Genomic DNA, 25,765 nt, shown 5'->3' with positions numbered 1-25,765 from the left:
CAAAGTGGGTAACACTTCACTACCAAACATTTGCTTCTGTTTCCTATTAAAAACTGGTAAGTGTCCAGAAGTCTGTTTTAGTCAACATGAATTCTTTCACTGATCTTTGAAAAGTACACTGTAAATATTTCTTCCCTTTGGATTAAAGTGATAACATGTCTGCTTGATCCTCCTTAAAAATGCAAGGTAGCATAATCTTTTGCAAAAAATGAATGATATCCTAAGGGTCTTAGTTAGGCTGCATGGGGCACCTCTTTAACCCAAGTACAGAAAAGATGGGCCAGCCTGGAGAAGGAGGCACAGAAAGTAAAGACCCAGAACTCAAGAGTTTTCCTTCCTTTATAGATTTTTTCTAGAATCTATTTAACTTGATGCAACAGATAAAAATTGTTTGTACTGTTAGTTTTGAAGACTCTTCAAACCTCCATCCTACACTCTGTCCACATACCTCTTTGAACTTAGCATAAAAGGCTAAAATAAATGACTCACTGAAATTAGGTCTGTGGACCATCACTCAAACTGAACTAGATATTATATTAGATTGGCTACCTATATCGTGTTTCATAATTTAACAAGTGTGTCCACGCATATTAGATCATTTCATTCCCACAGGCAGAGGAAAGGGAACTACCATTCATTGACCAATGCCCACTGTGTGCCAGGAAATATGGTAAGATTTCTATCTGTGCTTTTTATCTACTCTTCACAGAGCCCCAGAGGGACTGGTCGAATTCTACAGATAAGTAAACTGAACCTCAGAGTGCTTGAGTGAATTTCCCGAAGTCAGACATCTAGAGAAAAGCTGACATTCAAACCTAGGTCCTCTGACTCTAAACTGTACCCCCTTATTCCTTCATGGTGCCATAAATCCCACTGAGGCACTCGTGAGCATTTACAAATCTAACTGCTTTATTTGTGTGTGCAAATACCCTCTGAAGAGTGCACACACAAAAAAATGGAGTCCTTAGCTCAAATCTCAGGTGTGGGTTGGTTGATGTGCCCCATGCCACAATCACAACACCTGCTTATTTCACCCTTTCACTCGCACAGGGTTACTCCTGAAAAGAGCTATGTGGATACCATCTGCTCCATTTTGTGAAGCCATCAGAGAGCTATAATCTTCCCAGTGCAGTTGTAGTTTTCCAGTTTCAGGTATCAGAATCCTGAGCAAGCTGTCGAATACCTGGTCCCTCACCACTTCCTCTGTAGTATCTGGATCAGGGCCTTGCCCACAGTGGGTGACCTATCTGATTTCTGTTTATTTCCCTTCTGTTGTCTCCTTTCTTCCATTGGGACAGAACTCTAACTACTCCAAGCATACACCTTGTTGATGCCTACCATAAGGTCACTGTTGACATTTCTTTCTTCCTCGCCACATCCTGAAGCAACGACCATCCCCTTTCTTATCTTCCTAACCAAACTCCATCCACCCTGCAAAGACAATCTAAAGCCCCAGACTCTGTGAGAGTTTCCTCAATCCACTGCAGGTATCAATCTATCCATTCCTGCTCTTCCAAAATTTTAAAACATTCATCATCTGTACTACAGTTCACATTAAACTATAAACATAATAGAAGTTATGTGAAAGCACAAAGTTCTGCCATTCTTAATGAACGCTTCTTTCTGTTCTTACACATGTTGATGGTTCAGTGGCTCATGTGTGATATTTTTAATCTCCTTGATGAAACTATAACCACTGTGATGGCAGGACCCTCACAGTTCAGTCGCTCAGTCGTGTCCGACTCTTTGCGACTCCATGAATCGCAGCAAGCCAGGCCTCCCTGTTCATCACCATCTCCCGGAGTTCACTCAGACTCATGTACATTGAGTCAGTGATGCCATCCAGCCATCTCATCCTCTGTTGCCCCTTCTCCTCCTGCCCCCAATCCCTCCCAGCATCAGAGTCTTTTCCAATGAGTCAACTCTTCGCATGAGGTGGCCAAAGTACTGGAGTTTCAGCTTTAGCATCATTCCTTCCAAAGAACACCCAGGGCTGATCTCCTTCAGAATGGACTGGTTGGATCTCCTTGCAGTCCAAGGGACTCTCAAGAGTCTTCTCCAATCCTACTTCATTTCTTCACCAGCTTCATTTCTTCACCTACTTCACTGCTTCGTTTCTTCACTTCCACCAACACTCCTAACAGTGCTTAGCATACAACGAACTCAAAAGATGTTCATTAATGGGTTTTTGGCACATGTGCTCAGTCGTGTCCAACTCTTCGCGATCCCGTGGACTACAGCCCACCAGATTCCTCTGTCTATGGAACCTTCCAGGCAAGAAGACCGCTGGAGCTAGAACCACAGCAAAGAGATAAGCAACCTAAATGTCCATCAACAGATGGAGGGATAAAGAAGATTTGGTACATATGCACAATGAAATATTACTCAGCCATAAAAAAGGAACAAAACTGGGTCATTTGTGAAGATGTGGATGGACCTAGAGTCTGTCACACAGACTGAAGTAAGTCAGAGAAAAACAAACATCATATATTTATGCGTATATGTGGGATCTAGAAAAATGGTATAGATGAAACTACTTGCAGGACAGGAGCAGACACTCAGATGTCGAGAACAGATGTGTGAACATGGGGAGTGGGTTGGGGGGGAGGAGAGGGACACACACACACTACCATGTATAAAACAGATGGCTAGCGGGAGCCTGCAGGTTAGCACAGGAAGCTCAGCCCGGTGCTCCGTGGTGACCTGGAGGGCTGGGGTGGAGAGGAGCAGGGTTTAAGAGGAACAGGGAGTATGTATACACCGAGCCGATTCACTTTGTTGTGCGGTGGAAACCAATACAACATTGTAAACCAACCATAACCCAATTAAAAGAAAAAAATAAAATAAAACATTCATGAGAAACCTGTGAGACGAAAGTGCCACGGGTAGAAAGGGGTAACCGAGCGCTGTCCTCTGGCGGCAAGCTGCTCTGCCACACCGCCGGGGCTGCTGATGGCAGCGTCCGGGGCTGCTGATGGCAGCGTCCGGAGCTGCCATGCACTGCAGACCATCCTATTCTGAACCACGGCATGTAAATTAAGGAAAGTTATAAACGGAAAGATCCTTCCCTGCCTACCATATGCTGGCCCTTTACACTCATTCTTTGCTACTTCTCACTACAAGCCTCTGAGTTGCACGCTATAATTATGCTCATTAGGCAGATAGGGGAAGTGAGGCATGAACCGGTAACAAAATGGCCCAAGGTCACAAGACTTCAAAATTAGTGAAGCCAAGACTCACTCTTTTTGACTGCGAGTCCGTTGGAGCAAGGGAATGTTCCCTGCTCTAATTTACTACCTCACTGTGGATTCCAGAAGTTGGAGAGGTGGGAGGAAGCATGGAATCTAGTGAAAAAGCTAAGGATTCAAAACACTGTGAAAAAAGTAAAATGGCATCCTAAGAATTTCTTGAATTTTTCAGATAAGTGTGAAGATATATCGCAAAAAATCCATCTCAAACTGGGCATTTATTTGCAGTCTCATGTTTTATCTTTTTAAAAATTAATGTAGTTTTAAATATATTTTACTGCATATTCATCTATTTTTTAATATTAAAATGTTTTTAGTTATTTATAATGGTGTCAACCTGACATCTTAGGTAGGTTTTGCATGGCTCTCAAAAGTCATAGATATCTACACACTGCTATATTTAAAATGGATAAACAACAAAGACCTATTATATTACACATGGAACTCTGTTCAATGTTATGTAGCAGCCTGGATAGGAGTGGGTTTGGGGGGAGAATGGATACACGTATAGGTATGGCTGAGTCCCTTCCCTGTCCACTTGAAACCATCACAACATTGTTAATGGGCTATACCCCAGTACAAAATAAAAAGTTAAAAAAAAAAAAAGAAAAAAAATCAGGTACTCTATCTCCCTGGAAATAACCACAATCCAGCCAAGGGATTATTTCACTGGCATAAAGATGGATGATGGGGAATTAGGAGATCTCAGTTTTAGACCCAGCAAATTCTGTAACTCAGGATGGAAAGGCAATACAGTGAGCCTCCCAATTTATTTTTATATTTGAGGAGTAAAGAGTGAAATGGATAACCTCTAAGGGTCTGTCTCATCAAGGATCTGATTTCACTCATCATAAATTTTGACCTGCTGGGAAATACTAGAAAGAAGGCAGGATGCTACACAAGTCACCCTTCTGGATAATGATGACCTCTGCTTTTATCATTCAGATACAGAAAGTCAGAAGACATGGCATTAAGAAAGGCATGAAAAATAAGACAAAAGTCGAATCGGGAAAAGATAAATAATATAAGTAGCTTCTAATTAGCTGGATAAAGGATGAGGTTTTGTATGTCTTAAACAAGGTACTTCAAAAAGCTATTTATGATTATTTTCATAATCTATATTTTGTATGATCATGTTTAGAGCCTGAATTTTTTTTTTAATGAACTAGTTAATTTTCTGGCGTCAAGACCATGCAATTAGTGGCAAAGAATTTTCTGCCATATTAAAGAGTCAAAAAGATTTGAAGTGAAACAGAAAATTGTCACCAAGCTCTTTATTCCATTTTTGCCTTTCTCCATGTGCTATAAGCCTTAACGCTAAGGTTTCCTAACATCTAAGGTCTGTTTTCATTTTTACCCCCTACCAACCATAATTCGACAGTAGATCTTATGCTCAAAGTTTAAAAGGTAACGGCCACGGAGAAAGTCTTAAAATATTTCGTACCTAGAATATTTGTGTATGTGTGTGTCTGAGAGAAGGGGTAAAATCTGAGGCAGAAAGATGAAGAGGTGTGAGTTTGGTTTACTGTTTCACTATTAGTAAGAAATAAGGTGCTTATGTTCCTGTTGGGTCTGGAAAATGTTTCAATACCTGCTTTTAAGTGATGGCACTTGGGCTGGGTTGTGACAGCAACAGAGTAGACATTTTAGGTCAATTTCCCTTATTTTAAATTCTGAAAACATCTGTGCCTCTATTAACCTCACTTCTACCCATTTTTCTTCAAAATTAATGTCTTATTTGAAATCATTTTCAGTGAGGAAAAACAAGGGGAAAGAACAGATTAAAAGGAGAAGTAAATGGGGAGGAGAAAAATAGAGTTTGGCTAAATATTGCCAACATTTGCTGGTGCCAAAGAATATATTCTGCAGATGTGTTTGTATATTGTCATTGACTAGGCAATGAACTCTTTGTCCCACAGCCAAGAGCCTACAGATCTCTAGTTCCAAAATGCCACCCAGTGCCTAGCCCCACAGCTGTCTCAGCTTCCTAGAGTGGCACGGCCAATGTTATTTGGGTTTCGCAGTTTCCAAATGGCTTTCTTATCCTCAGTTATTCTGCAAAGCAAGGGTTCTCTTTGCCAGTTTACTTCCTCCTGGGCCTAGGATAATGCCACCATTCCGTGCATCAGAGGGAAGATGAAGGAATATTACCTGTTGCTGTGGGCTAGAGGAAAGAAGGTAGGCATAAGAGAGAAGAATGGAATGAAGGGAAAGAAGGCAGAGAGGAAGCTGTTCTCTGGCACATGGGGACTCTGTCACAAGGTGGAGAGTGAAATGATGCTTTCAAGGCTGACTCTCCTCTGTTCTTTCAGACCACTTTGTCTCCTGGAATTGTGAACTCAGACACATTGGAGCCTTTGTTCGTTCTGTAAAGGATTTCCCCAACCGACTGGAAAGGAGATGATGACTTCCTTACGAATATAATGTTTGCAGCCTGACATCTCATGAGCCCTCTTTGCCTATTCTAACTTGACAAAAATCGTTTGCACGTAATGCTTTTATGTTATGGGAAGAACAGCCCCCAGCCCTGCCCTTGGTGTCAGCAGATGAGGCCTAGCGGGGACTGCTGCACCACTGCAGAACTCCATCAGGTCACCTAACTCCCTAAACTATTCCTAAGGCTACGCCCAACTATAAATAAGAATTGGATGATTCCTGACTTTAATACTAGCCTCATTTTCATTAGTGAAATAGTAACAAAAAAGGTTTAGGATTTGGGTCATCTAACAAATAAGACATCTCTCACTCATACAATGGTCTTAGTCAATAACCTCTCTGAAACTTTTTGTTTTAGTACAAATGGAAATTGAAAATTATTTGGTCAACCTCATGTGCTTCTTCAAGAAGCAAATGGGATCAAAGATTAAAAACTATGAAAAACAAACAAACAAAAACACTCTCTGCAAACTGTAAAAGGATATAGTTAGGCTAACATTAAAAATTTGCAATATTAATAATGGCAACCCTTACTGGGCACTTTCTTTGCTTAGCCATTGTACTAAGGGTTTAATTCACATTATTTCATTTAAATCACAAACTTAAAAAAGATCTGTATAATATCTAATTTTAGAGAGGATGACACTGAGGTACAGAGAAGTTAAGCATCTTCCCAAGACAGCAAGTGTTAGAGCCAGGATACAGACATACATTTTTTAAGTAGCTAAAACTCTGAATCTGAGCCAAAGTGCACTAGAATGAGAATGGCCCTACTAGGTTATGTTTTACTACTTAATCACTTCTGATCCCGGCCACTTCAATTTTCTTATAAATGATGTGCATGTGAAATCACTCAGTTGTGTCTGACTCTGTGCGACTCGATGGACTACAGCCTGACAGGCCCCTCTGTCCATGGGATTCTCTAGGTAAGAATACTGGTGTAGTTTGCCATGCCCTCCTCTAGGAGATCTTCCCAACCCAGGAATTGAACCCATGTATTTTATATCTCTTGCATTGGCAGGTGGGTTCTTTACCACTAGCACCACCTGGGAAGCCCCTTATAAATAACATGGGGTGTTAAAATCTGCCTTCCTTACCTTACAAAGTAGTAATGAGAAAAAAATCTAGTTTACACTGCTTTGAGAACTGAAATAAGATAGACAAAGATAAGGAAAATATAAGGCAGAAATAAGAGTGTAATGGTCATTTCAGCGGTAGCAATAGTAAAAACATTAGTACAGTATGGTTTCTGGTTTCTATACATAATAAAAACTACAGTCTCTACTGTTTTTAAGCATGTTCCTGCTAAATAAAAAATATCTAAATGAAGCTTTAAAAAGTACAGTCTTTTCTACAATGCAGAAATACAAAGGATTATAAGAGACTATTATGAACAACTATATGGCAATAAAATGGATAACCTGGAAGAAATGGACAGATTCTTAGAAAAGTTCAATCTGAACCAGGAAGAAATAGAAACAGAAATTATGAACAAATAGAAATTATGAACAACCCAATTGCAAGCACTGAAATTGAAGCTGTGATCAAAATCTCCCCAAAAGCAAAAGCCCAGGACCAGACGGCTTCACAGGAGAATTCTATCAAACATTTAGAGAAGAGCTAATGCCTATCCTCCTAAAACTCTTTCAAAAAATTGCAGAGGAAGCAACACTTCCAAACTCATTCTACAAGGCCACCCTCACCCTGATACCAAAACCTTACAAAGACAACACAAAAAAGAAAACTACAGGACAGTATCACTGATGAACAAAATTTTAGCAAACAGAATTCAGCAACACATCAAAAAGCTCAATACACCATCATCAAGTTGGGTTTATTCCAGGAATGTAAGGATTCTTCAATATATTCAAATCAATCACTGTAATATACCATATTAACAAATTGAAAAATAAAAACCATATGATAATCTCAATAGATGCAGAAAAAGCCTTTGACAAAATCCAGCACCCATTTATGATTAAAACTTCAAAAAATGGGCATAGAAGGAACCTACCTCAACAGAGTAAAGGTCATATATGATAAGCCCACAGCAAACATTATTCTCAATGTTGAAAAACTGAAAGCATTCCCCCTAAGATCAGGAATAAGACAAGGGTGTCCACTTTGACCACTATAATTCATCATAGTTCTGGAAGTCCTAGCTTCAGCAATCATAGAAGAAAAAGAAATAAAAGGAATCCAGATCAGAAAAGATCTGCTCTCCCTGTTTGCAGATGACATGATACTGTACATAGAAAACCCTAAAGATAGTATCAGAAAGTTACTAGAGCTAATCAGTGAATTTAGCAAAGTTGCAGGATACAAAATCAATACACAAAAATCACTTGCATTTCTATATACTAATAATGAAAAATCAGAAAGAGTAATTAAGGAATCAATCCCATTCACCATTGCAACAAAAAGAATTAAATATCTAGGAAAAAACTTACCCAGGAGACATAAGAAATGTACACAGAAAATTATAAGACACTGATGAAAGAAATAAAAGATGACATAAACAGATGGAGAGATATTCCATGTTCCTGGATAGGAAGAATCAATATTGTGAAGATGACTATACTGCCAAATGCAACCTACAGATTCAAAGTGATCCCTATCAAATTACCAAAGGCATTTTTCACAGAATTAGAACAAAAAATGTCACAATTCATGTGGAAACATAAAAGACCCTGAATAGCCAAAGCAGTCTTGAGAAAGAAGGATGGAGCTGGAGGAATCAACCTTCCTAACTTCATATTATACTACAAAGCTACAGTCATCAAGACAGCATGGTACTGGCACAAAAATAGAAATATAGACCAATGGACCAAGATAGAAAGCCCAGAAATAAACCCATGCACCTATGGGTACCTTATTTTTCACAAAGGAAGCAAGAATATACAATGGGAGCAAAGACAGCCTCTTCAATAAATGGTGCTGGGAAGACTGGACAGCTACATGTAAAAGAACAAAATTAGAACAGTTTCTAACACCATACACAAAGATAAACTCAAAGTGGATTAAAGGCCTCCATTTAAGACAACTCTTAGAGAAAAACATAGGCAGAACACTTGATGACATAAATCAAAGCAAGATCCTCTGTGACCAACCTCCTAGAGCAATGGGAATAATAACAAAAGTACACAAGTAGGACCTGATTAAACGTAAACCTTTTGCACAGCAAAAGAAACTATAAGCAAGGTAAAGAGACAACTCTTAGAATGGAAGAAAATAATAGCAAATGAAACAACTGGCAAAGGATTAATTTCCAAAATACACAAGCAGCTCATACAACTCAATGCCCCCAAAATAAACAGCCCAATCAAAAAGTTGGAAAAAGACCTGAAAGACATTTCTTCAAAGACATACAGATGGCTAACAAACACATGAAAAGATGCTCAACATATGCAAATCAAAACACAATGAGATATCCCCGCACACGGGTCAGAATGGCCCTCATCAAAAAGTCTACAAACAATAAGTGCTGGAGAGGGAGTAGAGAAAAGGGAACGCTCTTGCACTGTTGGTGGGAATGTAAATTGATACAGCCACTCTGGAAGATGGTATGGAGATTCCTTAAAAAAAACTAGGAATAAAACCACATTACCCAGCAATCCCACTGCTAGGCATATACCCTGAGGAAACCAAAATTGAAAAAGAAACATGTGTCCCATTGTTCACTGCAGCATAATTTACAATATCTAGAACATGGAAGCAACCTGGATGTCCATCAATAGATGAATGGATAAAGATATGGTTCATATACACAATGGAATATTACTCAGCCATAAAAAGGAACGTGTTTGAGTCAGTTCTAGTGAGGTGGATGAACCTAGAGCCTATTATACAGAGTGAAGTGAGTCAGAAAGAGAAAGATAAATACTGTATTCTAATGCACATACACAGAATCTAGAAAAATGCTACTGAAGAATTTATTTACAGGGGAGCAATGGAGAAACAGACATAGAGAATAGACTTATGGACTTGGGGAGAGTGGAGGAGAGGGTGAGATGTATGGAAAGAGTAACATGGAAACTTACATTACCATATGTAAAATAGATAGCCAATGGGAATTTGCTGTGTGTTTCAGGAAACTCAAACAGGGGCTCTGTATCAACCTACAGGGGTGGGATGGGGAGGGAGATGGGAGGGAGGTTCAAAAGGGAGGGGATATATGTATACCTATGGCTGATTCATGATACAGTTTGACAAAAAAAAAACAATAAATTCTGTAAAGCAATTATCCTTTAATAAAAAGAGAAAAAGAAAAAAAGAGTACAGTACACTCTTTTCTACTATTAGTTCATTAAAGATTTTCTGTGCTTGATGTGTGTGATTTTTTGTTGTTGTTACTCGGAGGAAGAGTGCAACCCTGAACAACAGTCTGCTTTTGTGTTCTGTAACAAAAAACTATTGGGGCCCTATTTTTGGAGTTTACAGAGTAGGTGAGCAAAGTGGGCGTGGCAGAGGATGGGGTTTACTCCATTGTATCATAACATATATCTGTGCTAATACCCCATTCTGATGAGTCAACACAAACATTTTACAATGAGTAATACTGAAACAAAGACCAGGCATCCTGCACCTGGCGTTAATTTTTCACAGACTCCAGATGCCTGTACACAGAAATCACAAGACCAGCAGTCAAAGAAATGCAAACTGCACCCAAGAGCAAGATAACAAGATAGCAAGATTTTGCCTTTTGTTCAAAAACAAAAGTGACAATTCCATTCTATTTTACCAGGAATCTGCAAACATTCATTCAGATCCAGGCTGTTGCAATTATCCAGGTTGCTTCAGATATAGATTTTTTTTCTTTTCCGTCCTCTTTAGGTTGAACATCTCTATAGATTAAGTGTCATCTTTATTCCTTTACTAATAGAAATTCCATTAATAGCCTTGTTCATATTCTTCGGAAGGAAATAGACTAAAAACTGGGGTGTTACTAGACACAAGTGCAAAGCGAGGCTAAGAGCAATAAATTAGAAAAAGAAATCTGACATGATTGAGAATGATGAGTCAAGTAATATTTAGAATCCGGAAAGGACAAAACACAGTTGGAACACCGTGAACTAGGACTGTAACTCATCACTGAACAAACCCTATTTAGAGCTGACCTAAGCTTACGATGGTTTAAATTCAACATCCAGGGGCTGGAGGCAGGGTCTGTGAAAGCGATGGTGGAGCAGAACAGACAGGTTTCAAGGATGTTTGAGACAAGAAGGATTATTTCCTCATTATCATCTCACTGCTGCCTAAGTTCTTACATTTTAAGTATTAATCAGTACATACAGAATTGTTTAGCAAACATCATATTTAAGACAGTGTACTTAGGACTGTAGTATGTAGGCAGAGGAAACACATGTGGTTTTTTGTTCATTTTCTTTAAAAAAAAACAAACAAAACTTTTATTGGTGTATAGTTGCTTTACAAGGTCATATTAGCTTCTACTGGACAACAAAATGAATCAGCCCTGGTAGTGGTTTAGTCGCTAAGTCATGTTTGACTCTTGTGGACCTGTAGCCCACCAGGCTCCTCTGTCCATGGGATTTCCCAGGTAAGAATACGAGAGTGGATTGCCATTTCCTTCTTCAGGGGATCTTCCTGTATCTTCTAGGCCCAGGAATTGAACTCAGTCTCCTTCATTGAAGGTGGATTCTTTACCAACTGAGCCACCAGGGAAGCCCTCTGTGTGGGTACACGTATACAGCCTCCCTTTCAGATTTACCTCCCAAGGAAACACATGGTTTTGCTCTGCAAAGAGTTTACTGCATCATATGAAAACAAGAGAAATCCTTTGAATGCTTGTAATATAAAACAGAGACACATCACCAGAGACACAGGCAAAGAACCGCAATGGGGGTGAAGGGGAAAGGCAGATGGAATTAGGCTTTGAAGGCCTGGTTTTTTTCATGGTCATAGCGTCTATACGATTTTTAACCAAGGTACTCATCCTCTAAAATGGAGATATTAGTATTAGGGCCACTTGATGTTGGTATTATGATGATAAAACAAGAAAGTGTAGATTAAAGCAGTATGGATGTAGGTTTCCTACTCTTATTTTTCTTCAAGGAGTGCTAATCAGGGTTGAAATAATGAGGCAGAAGGTATATCACCTGGTTACACTGTGTGAGGCAAGTCCCATGGAAGGAAATGTGAGTTGTCTTAAAAGTGGAACTTCACTTTGTGGCTCTATAACTGTTCCGTTCTTCTTTTTCTGATTGACCGATAGGATTCTTACCTTAAATAAACGATCCATCTCTCATCTTTGTTGTTCCTGATATTCCTTCTGAATGCTCAAAGAGGAAGATGAGGACTCGAGGAAAACTGATGAGTATGCCTCACTCCAGACCATTCTTTCATGCCTCAGGGCCTTCGCACCTACTGTGGCAGCCTCACTCATTTCTTCACCTGACAAACCACTATTTTAAAACCATCTCAAGCCCTCTCTCCTCTTTTTATTATTCCTCGGTCATCTTTCCTCTCCATTCAAGCAGATGGGTCATGTCCACCCTGCTGCATTTACTGTGGTTTGTATACCCCTCGATTGGTGCTTTCAGCATGCTATGCAGCAGCTGTTTTGGTTTCAGTGATTTTCCCCTTATTCGAGTGAACCCATTAAAAAAATGGGCTCTGGAGCCAGATAACTAGTTTCAAGGTCTGGCCTTTCCATCTATTAGCTGTGTTATCATGAGGAAGTTACTTAACCTCTGTAAATTGTGTGAAGTGGAAATGATAGTGCCCACATCGGAGAGTTGTTGACAGGACTGGATGAAATATATGTGAAGGACCTAGAACGGCGCGTGACACACGACAGGTGCCCAGCATTCACTATTGCTTTCATAGTCGAGTACCAAGTCTGGGATGTGTCAGAAAGGACGTGCAAATTGTTTCCTAAAGAAATTAATATGCATTTTAAGACTAAGTATTTGGCGAAGAATGATTTATTTGCTTAGTTTGCAGTGGCTTTGCAAAATATGTGTAATTGCTATACTGTTTTGATAATAGATGTATATTACATGTATCTGTGTATGCACACGTGCAATATTAATTACAATTGTGACAAATACTATGAACTCACACAAGATAGTATTCAAGTGTGTGGTACAGATATCTATGTAATTGCTCATTTAATGTTTGTCTCATCCACTTGAATCTAAATGCCCTCAAGGTAGGGTTTGAACTCGTGCTGTTTATTGCTATCTGCCCTGGCATATTACATAATTTCTGATACATAAAATATATTTGATAAATACTGGTTGAATGAAAGATCAGATGGAAAATGAACCATCTTTACAAAATTTGTAAACATCTTTACGATTCCTTTTTACTTGCCCTCTTCCATCATCATCAAATTCTGTTTAATCTTCATAACCCAACGGAGATCCATGAAGCTTGGCAGCCCTTTATTCTTAGAGCAATTCATGGGTACTTAAGGCACTCAACAAGGTCCATTTGAAAATTCCTGGTGGGCAGAATTCCATATAAGTATCATCAGGGGTTCTGCTGATGTAACCATTTTAGCATTTCAACCAGTGCTTGGCAAGCTGCATGACCTTCACATGAGACCAAAACCAAACACGGTGGCTAGCAGCACAAGGAAAACCGGTTTTGTACATTTCAGCAAAAGAAGGTAAAGTTCCAGCTGGGCAAGGGGTAAGGCAGTGTCTGCCAAAGCGATGGTGAGACAAGTTGGCGTGCACTTTCAGGCTTTATCCTGTGTTTCCTCTCTCCAACGTGTATTTTAGGTTGCACATGGAGGTTCTCTTGGGAAGATTATATCTTGAGATTTTATGTAAGGTTTATTATTAGTACACAACTGCACTGGCTGAAACACTGCTTGTGATCTATGGCTTATTGTGAGTGTGAGAGATGATCCAGACGAGCCAGGTGGCCCTGTATTCTAATGCTGTGTTAGTAATCCACATTTACAGGAGATGCACAGACAGCTTGTGAAGATTTCAGGTCAGTGTTTCTAAGATCAGCTACATCAAAGTATGTCTACATTTCCTAAATATCTTTCATCTCTTAGTGTTTCATTTTAAAAGGCAACAAATCTATTTTTAAGAAGATAATTATGTCAATATAGTTTTTAATTCCCTTAATATGCTTAATGCATCATTGTGAAGATGTGTAGTTTAAGAATATAGCTGGATATCCTAAAAAATGAAGGGTCTCATTAGCCAAGAATGTCACATACTCAGTTATGTATGTGTGTGTAAATGTGTGTGTGTGTATGAAGTACATATCCCTGGGTTTAAAAAGTACATAAAATATGGAATAAATGAAGCTCTTTCCTGAGATCTAAATTATATATTCTAAAACTAAATAAACTGAGGTTCAGTTTAAACAGAATTATTTTCAACTGGTAGTAATATTTTAACAATGGCTATGCTTTCTAAAAGTAGTCCTCATAAAATTATGATGACATAATGATACATTTAATGCAAGACTTGGAAGCAATCTGAGAAGAGTTGGGAGATTGGCAAATTCCTAATATTGTTAGGAAAAGATGTAGAAGAGTCAAAATGAAGAAAATACGAATGAAATTGAATATGCCTATGTAAATGTCTGCAATATGGGGGCCCAGGCATGAGAATGGAAGAATAGTAGCCCATGGACTACAGTAACTGAAACCAAGTCTGTTTTTCCCCAGAAAGGTCCATCTTCTGCACTAACACATTCCACTCCCACCATCGCAGCCACTGCAGGGCTTCAGTCAAGGTTTATTGTTATCTCCAGATGGACCTGAATAGAAATAATTTCATGGAGTCAGTATAGACAAAGCTGGTAATGAAAACTGCCGTGTAGTAACTAGAAATGATGGAACTGGAGACACTCTGTTGATTTCATTCATTCTGCCCATGCTCACCAAGCGCTCTGTTGTGCTAAGCACTATGGTAGACCCTAGGAATAGATACAACCTATATTCAAGGAGTTTGATACCTAAAAACAAAAAACCAACAAATATTGCTTCCTTTTTCAAACGTATTTTTCTTTTCTCCTTAACTCCAAGAAGTTGCAAGCAAAACAAAACAAAACACCGACAAATATTGCTTCCTTTTTCGAATGTATTTTTCCTTTCTCCTTAGCTCCAAGAAGTTGCAATATAATACAAGAAAGAAAATACAATTGCAAGAAAATACAATTAAATAATTTGGGTGATAGATTGGAGGTGACTGAGATCTCAAGGAATTGAGACAGGAGAAAATAGCTCTGTCTAGCCAGAGAAAGCTCTACAAAGGAGGAGACACCTGAGCTTCACCAGGGGTATCATAACCTTCACGAGAAAACAAAGGAGGAAGAGTTTAATAAAGATAGGAGAAGCAAACTTTACATAGCAGAGTCCAGCTCAAAGTAGAATAATTATAACTTTATCTGATTTAGAAAGCTTCCCACCAAGAATGGTTTAAACCCTTGCAAAAACTATGCTTTACGTCCTCGACAATTAAGATAAACTTACAGAGATCCAATCAGAAAATAGTATTCAATGAGGAGAACTTTAAATCTTTAAAACAGGTGATTCCTCAGTTACTGAGGAAAACATAATGAAATCTAACTTGAGTCAGTTGAAAACAACTTGTATTTCAAAGAAGACTGAAACCAACTCTTATGTCATAAATAATGTTTTTCTTAAGGAATTCCAAATAACTCTTTGCAGGTCTTAATTTTAAAGAGTGTTCTCTTATTTTTAATAGATTATCTCAATCCTTCAAAAAAAGATCTACTTAAAGAATCACGTATTTCTATATTCTTCTTGCAGGTCCCATTCACCCTACCTCAGCCTATCAAATGTAGCCAGCCTGTTCTGGTTTGATCATTATAAGCACAGACATTGTATCTGCAGTGGAGAACACAATGACACTCACTTATTAATGCACCTTATGGGTCTATGCACTTTCAAAATATAAATCTCTAAACCATCTTTACAAATCTCTAAGTAGAGTATCACTACTTTTCTAAAGGAACAAACACACTTTTCAGGGAGAGGCTTTATGGTAGATTTTACTTGGCTAAGCAAAGAATCAGAATATAAAACTAACTTTTGGCTTCCTGATCTAAGTATCAAACCCACTGCAAAAAGATATTCAAGCCATTCTAAGTGCATTTGGGGGAACCAGCCAGGAAATACATACTGTAGACTGTTTCAAATGTTAATATGAAGAATATCAATCTTGCGCCCTTTTTCGACTACTTGTTACTATTAGAAACTCTCTTCAGTAGGGTAAGTCTCCCTGGACCACTGTTCATTTTTCTCACCGATCAATAATTAACCCTTTAATCATTCAGATTTCATACAGAGCAAAAAAAGACATATTTTTCTCAAACAAGAACTACAAAGAAGATACCACATCTTTAAATGCATAGAATATATGCATTTTACCTATAGCTATAAAGCAAGAAATAGCAGGAAAGTGAAAGAGTCTCTAGGAAAATAAAAGGAAATGTCCCTTACCGGAATAAATGCATGCTGCATAGCTTGTTCACATTGTTTTAAAGAAGCAATAGTATCCCACAGAAGCTGATAATTTTCAGCCCGAGAAGCACTTGGCCGCTGCATGGCGAAAGCTAGTAACACTCAAACTGAGCTCAAAGAACCCAGTTGAAGAAGGAAGGGAGAAAAAAAAAAAAAAAACCCTGCAGATCTGTTACATAAACTTCTTAATTAGATCTGCTACACAAACTGCTATCTTAAGACTTTCAAAAAAAAGTTAATCAGAACATTTCTTTTGGGGGATAACTGGGCATGACTTGAACAGAGACAGATGTTTTCATTGGGAAGGATTTTCGTTCCCACACTTGTGAAAAGCAATCCCATCAGTGTTGCCCTGTCTTTACACGGATCTGGCGAAACTGCACATACCATAAGTGTGTGGGGGGAAAGAAGTAGGAGGGAGAGAAATGTAAAAAAAAAAATATTTCCACCAGAGGATTTGGGTGGCAGGCCCCGGAGGCAGAATTTGAATAGCTTGTGAAAAGTAGTAAAATTGAAGGGAGTGTACACACACACACACACACACACACACACACAGAGGCAGGTGTCTACACTTGTCTGCTCTGTGTGAAATACATGCCTTCTCACAGTGTCATTTAATATGTCCAATTTTTATCTCAGTTTAGCTATGATCTAGATGTGATATATTTTTCATCTATAGGTTATTACTGCCTTTATTAACTGCAGTTATTTTTCTAGGGTTATTTCTAAAAACTAGCTAGAAAATCTTTGAGTACAACAGGAGTCAATAATTTATCTTAAAATCCAAGAGTAATTAGAAGACCTTTCTATTGTTTCATATTTTAGGTAAAAGGAACATTTAGTTCTTCTTCTAGGTAGAATTTACATAAACAATGCCAGGAAAAGCAAACCTTCAAATATTCCAGGGACCTGCAAGTGGGCTACACATCACTGGAATATGTTAATTCAAAAGAAGTTGCTTGCACACTTTAGCAAAAAGGTATGTAGGCAGGCTCAATCATTCAGTTGTGTCCAACTTTTTGCAACACCCCTCCTCCCTGGACTATAGCCCCCCAGGATCCTCCCTCCATGGAATTTTCCAGGCAAGAATACTGGCGTGGGTAGCCATTCTCTTCTCCAGGGGATCTTCCTGACCCAGGGATCGAATCGGCACCTTCTGCATTGGCAGGCAGGTTCTTTACCACTGAGCCACCTGGGAAGCCCAGCAAAAGGTGTAAGTTGAACCTAAGTAAAAACTGAACAACAGCATAGAGCAACATACTTTGAATGTTCCTTCCCTTAAGACAGGAGCCCACAAGGTAAGGTGCGGCTCCACTAGCCCTTAGACTGTGAGGTCATTGAGGCAAGGGATAATGCACCTTGTAAGGCACTGAGCACTTTCAAGTTCCAAAGGAATTTATGTTCTCAGGACTTAGTTAACACAGCCAACAATGGGGATATCTATTCATGTCTTTTTAGGAGTAAGGGGTAAGCTGAGGGCAATACATAGCCTGATGAGTAACTTGTGCTTTTAATTGACCTAGAAAATCCAAGGAGTGTAAAACAAGGTACAAATTGTAGAAAACAGCGTGATAACATAAATGAAGGATTTTTGGCTGTATTATTTTTAGAAGAGCTGCATGATTTGGGTTACCTAGATTTTCTGCATCGGTACCCTGGTGATGGTGGGTGAGTTCATACTAATGACCTTGCTGTGTGCGAGTCTCAAAGGCAAAGTTTGCCTCTTATCTCATTTATTTTTCAATTCTGAACTGAAGGAATTGCAGGTAGAACTGATCTTTCAAAATTTCTACCTGGGCTAATTTGCAAGGAGGCTGCTTTTCCTTAATATTTCATGAGTACACACCAGAAGGCTCCTGCCATTAGACAATTTGTTTCTAGGTATCAATTCTAGCAACCTTCTCTTCCCCCATTCATGGTGTTCTTCTGTTCAGCTCACACCCACAGGCCCTCCTCCGCTGGCCCTATACTCTCCCATCTGCCCCAGCCACATGCTCCTTCCTCGTACAGTCGACCAGCCAGCCCCCAGCTCCCAGAAAGCGCTCCTTCACTAGCAGGTATGTGTGTTTCCGATCAAACAAGAGGAAAATAAAAGTTATTTTCTAAGTGGCCCTCCAAAATATGCTTTCTGAATACCTTGAACAAATATTCATCGTTACTCCAGACCTCAGTCTCTCGGTCTTCTGTCCTGCCTTGGACTTCTTCTACCTAGTGTTCATCAGATTCCTCCTTGTGTTTTTCATTTAAGCAGCATCGTTTAAAAGATTCTTCTTTCCTTACTCGTTGGCCAAAAGGTAGAGAATCCACAGTCTGCATGTAGAAACTCTATGTGAAAAACCCTCTCGGAATCATGCATTCATTCACTTATTGATCCAAGAAGTATATCAAGTATCTCCCATGAGCTACATTTTTTCACTGTATTATGGGCAAATCGATATATCAGATGTTGATTTTTGTTTTTAAGGAGCTTAGAGTTTAATTGAAAGGATGATACATGGGCACAAATAACAAAAAAGACAAGTTAAAAAAGGGCAGGTGTCATAGAAGAGCTGGTATAAACTATTTATAAAATAATGAAAAAGAAAAATTACATCAACCGGGAAAATTAGGGCAGCTTCACAGAGGATTTAGCACTTGGCTAGAGATTGAAGTTAGGGTATAATTTGGACTTGCAGAGATAGGTTCCTCAAGAAGAAGAGCTAGAATAAAGGGTCAGAGTGGGAAAGATCATTACTAGTTGTTTTAGGGAAAAAAAGAAAAAACATGACCCCAAGGCTCAGATGATAAGAATCCACTTGCAATGCAAGAGACCTGACTTGGATCCCCGAGTCAGGAAGATCCCTTGGAGAAGAGCATGGCAACCCACTCAAGTATTTTTGCCTGGAGAATTCCATGGACAGAGGAGCCTTGTGGGCTATAGTACATGGGGTCACGAAAAGTTAGACACAACTGAGCAACTAACACTTTGGCTATTTCATGATTGTTATTGGAGTCAAGTAACAATTATTGAATACAATTATTATTCTTGAATAAAATGTCAGTAGCTTCCTGTTGTTAATGCTAATCAATCTTAGCTTTAACCAATTCTTAGAGCATCAGTGTGCATGAATTCAGTGAAACTAACCTCAAGAGAGAGTAAATGTCATATATTTATTCCTTACTCTTTAAGATAGGAATATTGATCTCCTTTGGAGGGTTTAGGGACTTCCCTGGTGGCTCAGACAGTAAAGCATCTGTCTACAATGCGGGAGACCTGGGTTCAGTCCCTGGGTTGGGAAGATTCCCTGGAGAAGGAAATGGCAATTCACTCCAGTACTATTGCCTGGAAAATCCCATGGACAGAGGAGCCTGGTAGGCTACAGTCCATGGGGTTGCAAAGACTCGGACACGACTGAGCGACTTCACTTCACTTGGAGGGTTTAGGGGGCTCAGTCATTTCAGTCATATTGCTTTTTTGTTTATTCAGTACATATATCATGTTTTTTACTCATACCCAATCACTTCTGTAAGTTCTAAACTCTATTACCTTCGATATTCAAGTGGAGTCCACCATGAGTCTTAACCTGATCTAATGTTTGATGTAATTCAATTTGGCGCAGTTTAACAAACATTTATTGAGCTCTACTATGTGCTAAGTAAGCACTAAGATACAAAGATAAATATTATATAATGTCAATTCTCTACTTATTTCCAACTGCCCCTCAGTATGCATTTACCTCTGCCCACAGAGTAGAATGTTATACATATTTTCTTCTTGTGAGCACAATGCCTGATATGTAATGGCTACTATTTTCTGTTAAATCCTCAGTCACTAGGCCATATGTCCATAATATTGAAATACCTCTAAATTAGACTAACGGACTCAGAATGTTAAAAGTACTGTTTATCTGGTCGTATTGCCATGCTCAAACAGGTCTGTATTTGAAAGCTTTCTGCTGGGACTGGCTTAAATATAACTTCATGACAACAGAAATGGAGCAATGATTTACATTCCTATCTGAAAAAAAAACTGAACAAAATATATGAAACAATGAGTCAAATATGGACAGAGAAGAAACATCAGTGAACTCTGGGAGATAGGAAACAAACAAGATAAGTCCTGTGACTGCCCCATTGACTACCTTGAATGTCTAGGCCACATCACAGAAAAACGGGATCCAGTTGGAACCCAGTGAACTTGCTGAATTGAGGATACAGAAATGGTTTTCTGTAGAAAACAAAGCAATAGGGGAAATAGACAAATTCATAATTATAATTGAAGTTTTCAATATACTGCTCTGAATAATTAATATACTAAGCAGTTACTGTCTATAAGGATATGTAAAACCTTTATGAAACCATCCATCAATTTAGGCTAATATACCTTTAAAAAACCTGGACTTCCCCGGTGGCTCAGCAGTTAAAAAATCCACCTGCAGACACTGTGGGTTCAATCCCTGGGTCAGGAAGGTTCCCTGGAGGAGGACATGGCAACCCACTATAGTAATCTTACCTGGAGAGTCCTATGGACAGAGGAGCCTGGAGGGCTACAGTCCATAGGGTTGCAAAGAGTCAGACATGACTGAAGTGACTGAGTATGCAACTTTAAAAACACATTCCACCCTACAACACCAATCTTCACAGTGCTCATGGAACATTTACCAAGACAGAGCATATTCTGAGCCATAGATCAAATTATAATAAATTTAAAAGAATTCAGGCCAAAGAAAATATATTCTCTTACCATAGTAAAATTATTTCAACAACAGAACAATTTCTGAAAATTCCCAAAATATTTGACAAGCAAATAACACACTTTTAAATTACCTACTGGCCAAAGAAGAAATCAAAAGTAAGTGAGAATGCATTTTGAACTGAATGAAATAAAACTACAATGTATCAACATTTTTGGATGCCCTTAAAGCAGTACTTAAGGAAAGAAGAACTATACAGAAAAAAGATCTTCATGACCCAGATAATCAAGATGGTGTGATCACTTACCTAGAGCCAGATATCCTGGAATGAGAAGTCAAGGGGGCATTAGGAAGCATCACTATGAACAAAGCTAGTAGAAGTGATAGAATTCCAGCTGAGCTATTTCAAATTCTAAAAGATGATGCTGTGAAAGTGCTGCATTCCATATGCAAGCAAATTTGGAAACTCAGCAGTGGCCACAGGACTGGAAAAGGTCAGTTTTCATTCCAATCCCAAAGAAAGGCAATGCCAAAGAATGTTCAAACTACCACACAATTGGACTCATCTCACACGCTAGCAAAGTAATGCTCAAAATTCTCCAAGCCAGGCTTCAACAGTACGTGAACCATGAACTTCCAGATGTTAAAGCTGGACTTAGAAAAGGCAGAGGAACCAGAGATCAAATTGCCAACATCCACTGGATCATCAAAAAAGCAAGAGAGTTCCAAGAAAACATCTACTTCTGCTTTATTGATTATGCCAAAACCTTTGACTGTTTGGATCACAACAAACTGTGGAAAATTCTGAAAGAGATGGGCATACCAGACCACCTGACCTGCCTCCTGAGAAATCTGTATGCAGGTCAAGAAGCAACAGTTAGAACTGGACATGGAACAACAGACTGGTTCCAAATAGGAAAAGGAGTACGTCAAGGCTGTATGCTGTCACCCTGCTTATTTAACTTATATGTAGAGTACATCATGCAAAATGCCAGGCTGGATGAAGCACAAGCTGGAATCAAGACTGCTGGGAGAAATATCAATAACCCCAGATACTCAGATGACATCACCCTTATGGCAGAAAGCAAAGAGGAACTAAAGAGCCTCTTGATGAATGTGAAAGAGTAGAGTGAAAAAGTTGGCTTAAAACTCCACATTCAAACTACTAAGATCATGGCACCCAGGCCCATTACTTCATGGCAAATAGATGGGGAAACAATGGAAACAGTGACAGACTTTATTTTGGGGGGGGTCCAAAATCACTGTAGATAGTGACTGCAGCCATAAAATTAAAAGATGCTTGTTCCTTGGAAGAAAAGCTATGACCAACCTAGACAGCATATTAAAAAGCAGAGACATTACTCTGCCAACAAAGGTCCATCTAGTCAGGGCTATGGTTTTCCCAGTAGTCATGTGTGGATTGAGAGTGGTACTACAAAGAAAGCTGAGCATCAAAGAACTGATGCTTTTGAACTGCGGTGTTGGAGAAGACTCTTGAGCCTCCTTTAGACTACAAGGAGATCCAACCAGTCAATCCTAAAGAAAATTAGTCCTGAATATTGATTGGAAGGACTGATGTTGAAGCTGAAACTCCCACACTTTGGCCAGTTGATGCAAAGAACTGACTCATTGGAAAAGGCACTGATGCTGGGAAAGACTGAAGTCAGGAGGAGAAGGGGATGATAGAGGATGAGATGGCTGGATGGCATCACTGCCTCGATGGACAAGAGTTTGAGCAAGCTCTTGGAGTTGGTAATGGACAGGGAAGACTGGCGTCCTGCAGTCCATGGGGTGGCAAATAGTCTGACATGACTGAGTTACTGAGCTGAACTGACTGAAGGAAATAATAGATTTTCTGTGGTAGCTTAGATAGTAAAGAATCTGCTTGCAATGCAAGAGACCTGAGTTTGATCCCTGGGTCAGGAAGACCCCCAGGAGAAGGGGATGGCTACCCAGTGCAGTATTTTTGCCTAGAGAATCCCATGGACAGAGGTGCCTGGCGTGCTAGTAGACAGGCTCACAAAGAATCATACATGCCTGAGCAACTAACACTATACATCACTAAACACTTGTATTTGAAAAGAAAGAAAGTCTTACATTAATGATCTCAGCTTACACCTTACTAAAATAAAAAAAGAATCTATCAAATTGAAGCCAAATAAGGCAGAATAAAAGGGAAAAATAGAAAAAAATAAAACTAACAGCTACTTCTTTGAGGGTATCAATACAATTGAAAACCTGGTAGCAAGACTAATGAAAAGAAGAAAAATTTTCAAGCTTAGAAATGAGTGTAGCATCACTACAGATCCTATGGCCTTGGAAGGTCTAATAAGGAAATCTTGGAAACAACTTTATACCAATATATTTGACCTCATATATGGAACAATTCCTTGAGAGTTTTAAGCTACTAAAGTTCACTCCAGAAAAATACGTAATCTAAATAGCCATGCCATATTCCTAACAAAGTTTTTATTTTTTAATTAAAAACTTAACCCCCAGGAAACTCCAGGACCAGATGCCTTCTGATGAATTCCATTTAAGAAAAAAAAAATTAATTCTACACAAATTTTTTCAGAGAACTGAAGAGGAAAAAAAAATACAAGTTGCCTTTTTTTTTTTTTTTGAGGCCATCAATAGCTTGGTACCAAACTAGATGAAAGTATTAGAAGAAAAGCAAATATTCACATGCCCTCATTGTTGCTTTGTTGCTCCATCATATCTGACATTTTTTCTACAACATGGACTGTATTCCACCAGGCTCCTCTGTCCATGGGATTTCCCAGGCAAGAATACTGGAGTGGGTTGCCATTTCCTTCACCAGGGGACCTTCCTGACCCAGGGATTGAACCCACATTTCCTGCTTGAAAGGCCTGTTCTTTGCCACTGAGCCACCAGGGAAGACCATGCCCTCGTTAATATACATGAAAAAAAATTCTAAACAAATTTTAGCAAATTGAATCCAATAACATATAAAGGGAGTAATACATCATAATCAAGTAGGTTTAACCCTTAAAAATGACCTAATATAATTCACCATATTACAAACATCTAAAGAAAAGAAAAAGAAAGGAAAAAAATCCCTGTGCTCAATAGGCACAAAGAAAACACTTTGCAAAAACCAATATCAATTCCTGGTTAAGGAAAGGAAAAAAATATCTCAGGACAAAATAAGGATGCCCCTTCTTACTATTTCTGTTCAGCATTCTAGAAGGTTCTAGACAGTTAAACAGGTCAAGAAAAAATGTTGGAAAAGAAAAAAATAAAAGTATCTTTCTTTACTTTTGACATAACTGTCTATGTAGAAAATCTGGAATCTAAACTTCAGAATTTATAAGTGAGCTTAGCAAAATTGCAGAACATAAGATCAGTATACAGCAACCAATTTATTTCTCTTTACCAGCAATAAATAAATGAAGAATAAAACGATAATACTATTTACCATAAGGTTATAAACATAAAAAACTTAGGGATACACTTTATAAAATATTTATAAGCCATGTGCACTGAAAACCACAAACCTTTCCTCAGTGAAATTAAAGACATACTAATGGAGAGACACATGAAGTTCCTGGGTAATAAGACTCAATATTGTTAAGATGTCATATACTGAAAATTATAGGTTCAGTACCATGCATACCCAATCAAAACCCCTACAAGGTTATCTGTTTGCTTATTTGTTTGTTTCAGAGAAACGTACAAGCTGATTCTAAACTCATAGGGAAAGCCAAAGAATCTAGACTAGCCAAAACAACTTTGAAAAAGAAGAATAAAATCAGAGAAACAATACTACCTGTTTTCTAGACTTATTGTACAGCTAAAGGTAATCAAACAACTCGGCACTCGTGAACAGATAAACAGATCAGTGGAATAGAATAGGTCTTTCCAAGTGACACCAGTGGTAAAGAAGCCACCTGCCAATGCAGGAGACAAAAGAGACTCAGATTTGATCCCTGGGTCGAGAAGATTCCCTGGAGGAGGAAATGACAACCCACTCCAGTATTCTTGCCTGGAGAATCCTATGGAGAGAGGATCCTGGAGGGCTACAGTCCATGGGGTAGCAAAGAGTCAGACACGATTGAAGCAACTTAGCGTGTACACAACAGACTAGAAACTCCAGGAATCAACCCACACACCTGTAGCCAACTGATTTTCAACAAAGGTGCAAAGGCAATTCATTAAAGAAAAGGTAATCTTTTCAACAAATGTTGGCACAATAATTAGATACCCATATGCAAAATAACAAACTTTGATGTATACCTCTTACTACATAAAAACTCAAGATAGAATATAGAACTACATATAAAGCCTAAAATGGAACTTCTAAAACACAGAATATCTTTGTGATCTAAAGATATTTGGTGCTAGATACACCACCAAAAGCACGACCATAAGAGAAAAATAATTGATAAATTGGACACTGACAAATGGAAATTTTCTGTTCCATGAAACATTGTCAGGTGAATGAAAAGACAAGTCAGAAAATGCAAGCAAAGTTACAAACTATATATTTAATATAGGATTTGTTTCTAAAATATATGAGGAACTCTCAAAGCTAATAATAAAAGAGTCAAAAATGAGCAAAGCATTTTAATAGACACCATAAATGAAGATATATATGTCTCAAATGAGCCTGTGAAAGAGTAACACTATTATTAGAGAAATAAAAATACTCCCACACTCCAATTAGAAGGAATAATACTAAAAAAAAATAACTGACCATATCAATGATTCATTAAGATGTATAATATTGGACTCCTCATATACTGCTGGTGGGAATATGAATGGTTTCACGGGTTCTTAAAAAGTTAAACACGTACCTTCTAAGATTTATCCATTCTACTACTCCTAGGTATTTATCCAAGACAAATGAAAGTATATGCTGATTTGAAGGCTTGTATAAAAACATTTATAGCAGCCTTATTTGTAATAGT

General features: G+C 38.6%; 1 protein-coding gene across 10 annotated transcripts in view; it reads right to left on the bottom strand.

Moving 5' to 3' along the window:
• The window catches only part of DLG2 (discs large MAGUK scaffold protein 2), a 2,361,423-nt gene that overhangs the window by 903,720 nt on the left and 1,431,938 nt on the right, over positions 1-25,765 (bottom strand). The window contains exon 1 of one of the 10 annotated variants that reach the window (XM_069564811.1): positions 16,141-16,501. The exons of 8 other annotated variants lie outside the window; for them this stretch is intronic. In XM_069564811.1, the coding sequence (XP_069420912.1) occupies positions 16,141-16,245 (105 nt within the window). In that variant the 5' untranslated portion in view covers positions 16,246-16,501. Of the gene's footprint in view, positions 1-16,140; positions 16,502-25,765 lie in introns of those variants that run through there. One more of the 10 variants, XM_069564814.1, reaches the window with a different exon arrangement.

This window comes from Ovis canadensis, chromosome 21 (genome assembly GCF_042477335.2).
Source record: "Ovis canadensis isolate MfBH-ARS-UI-01 breed Bighorn chromosome 21, ARS-UI_OviCan_v2, whole genome shotgun sequence".
NCBI lineage: Eukaryota > Metazoa > Chordata > Mammalia > Artiodactyla > Bovidae > Ovis > Ovis canadensis.
Note: the sequence above shows the minus strand (reverse complement) of the source record. Positions and strands in the feature narration are given on the sequence as shown.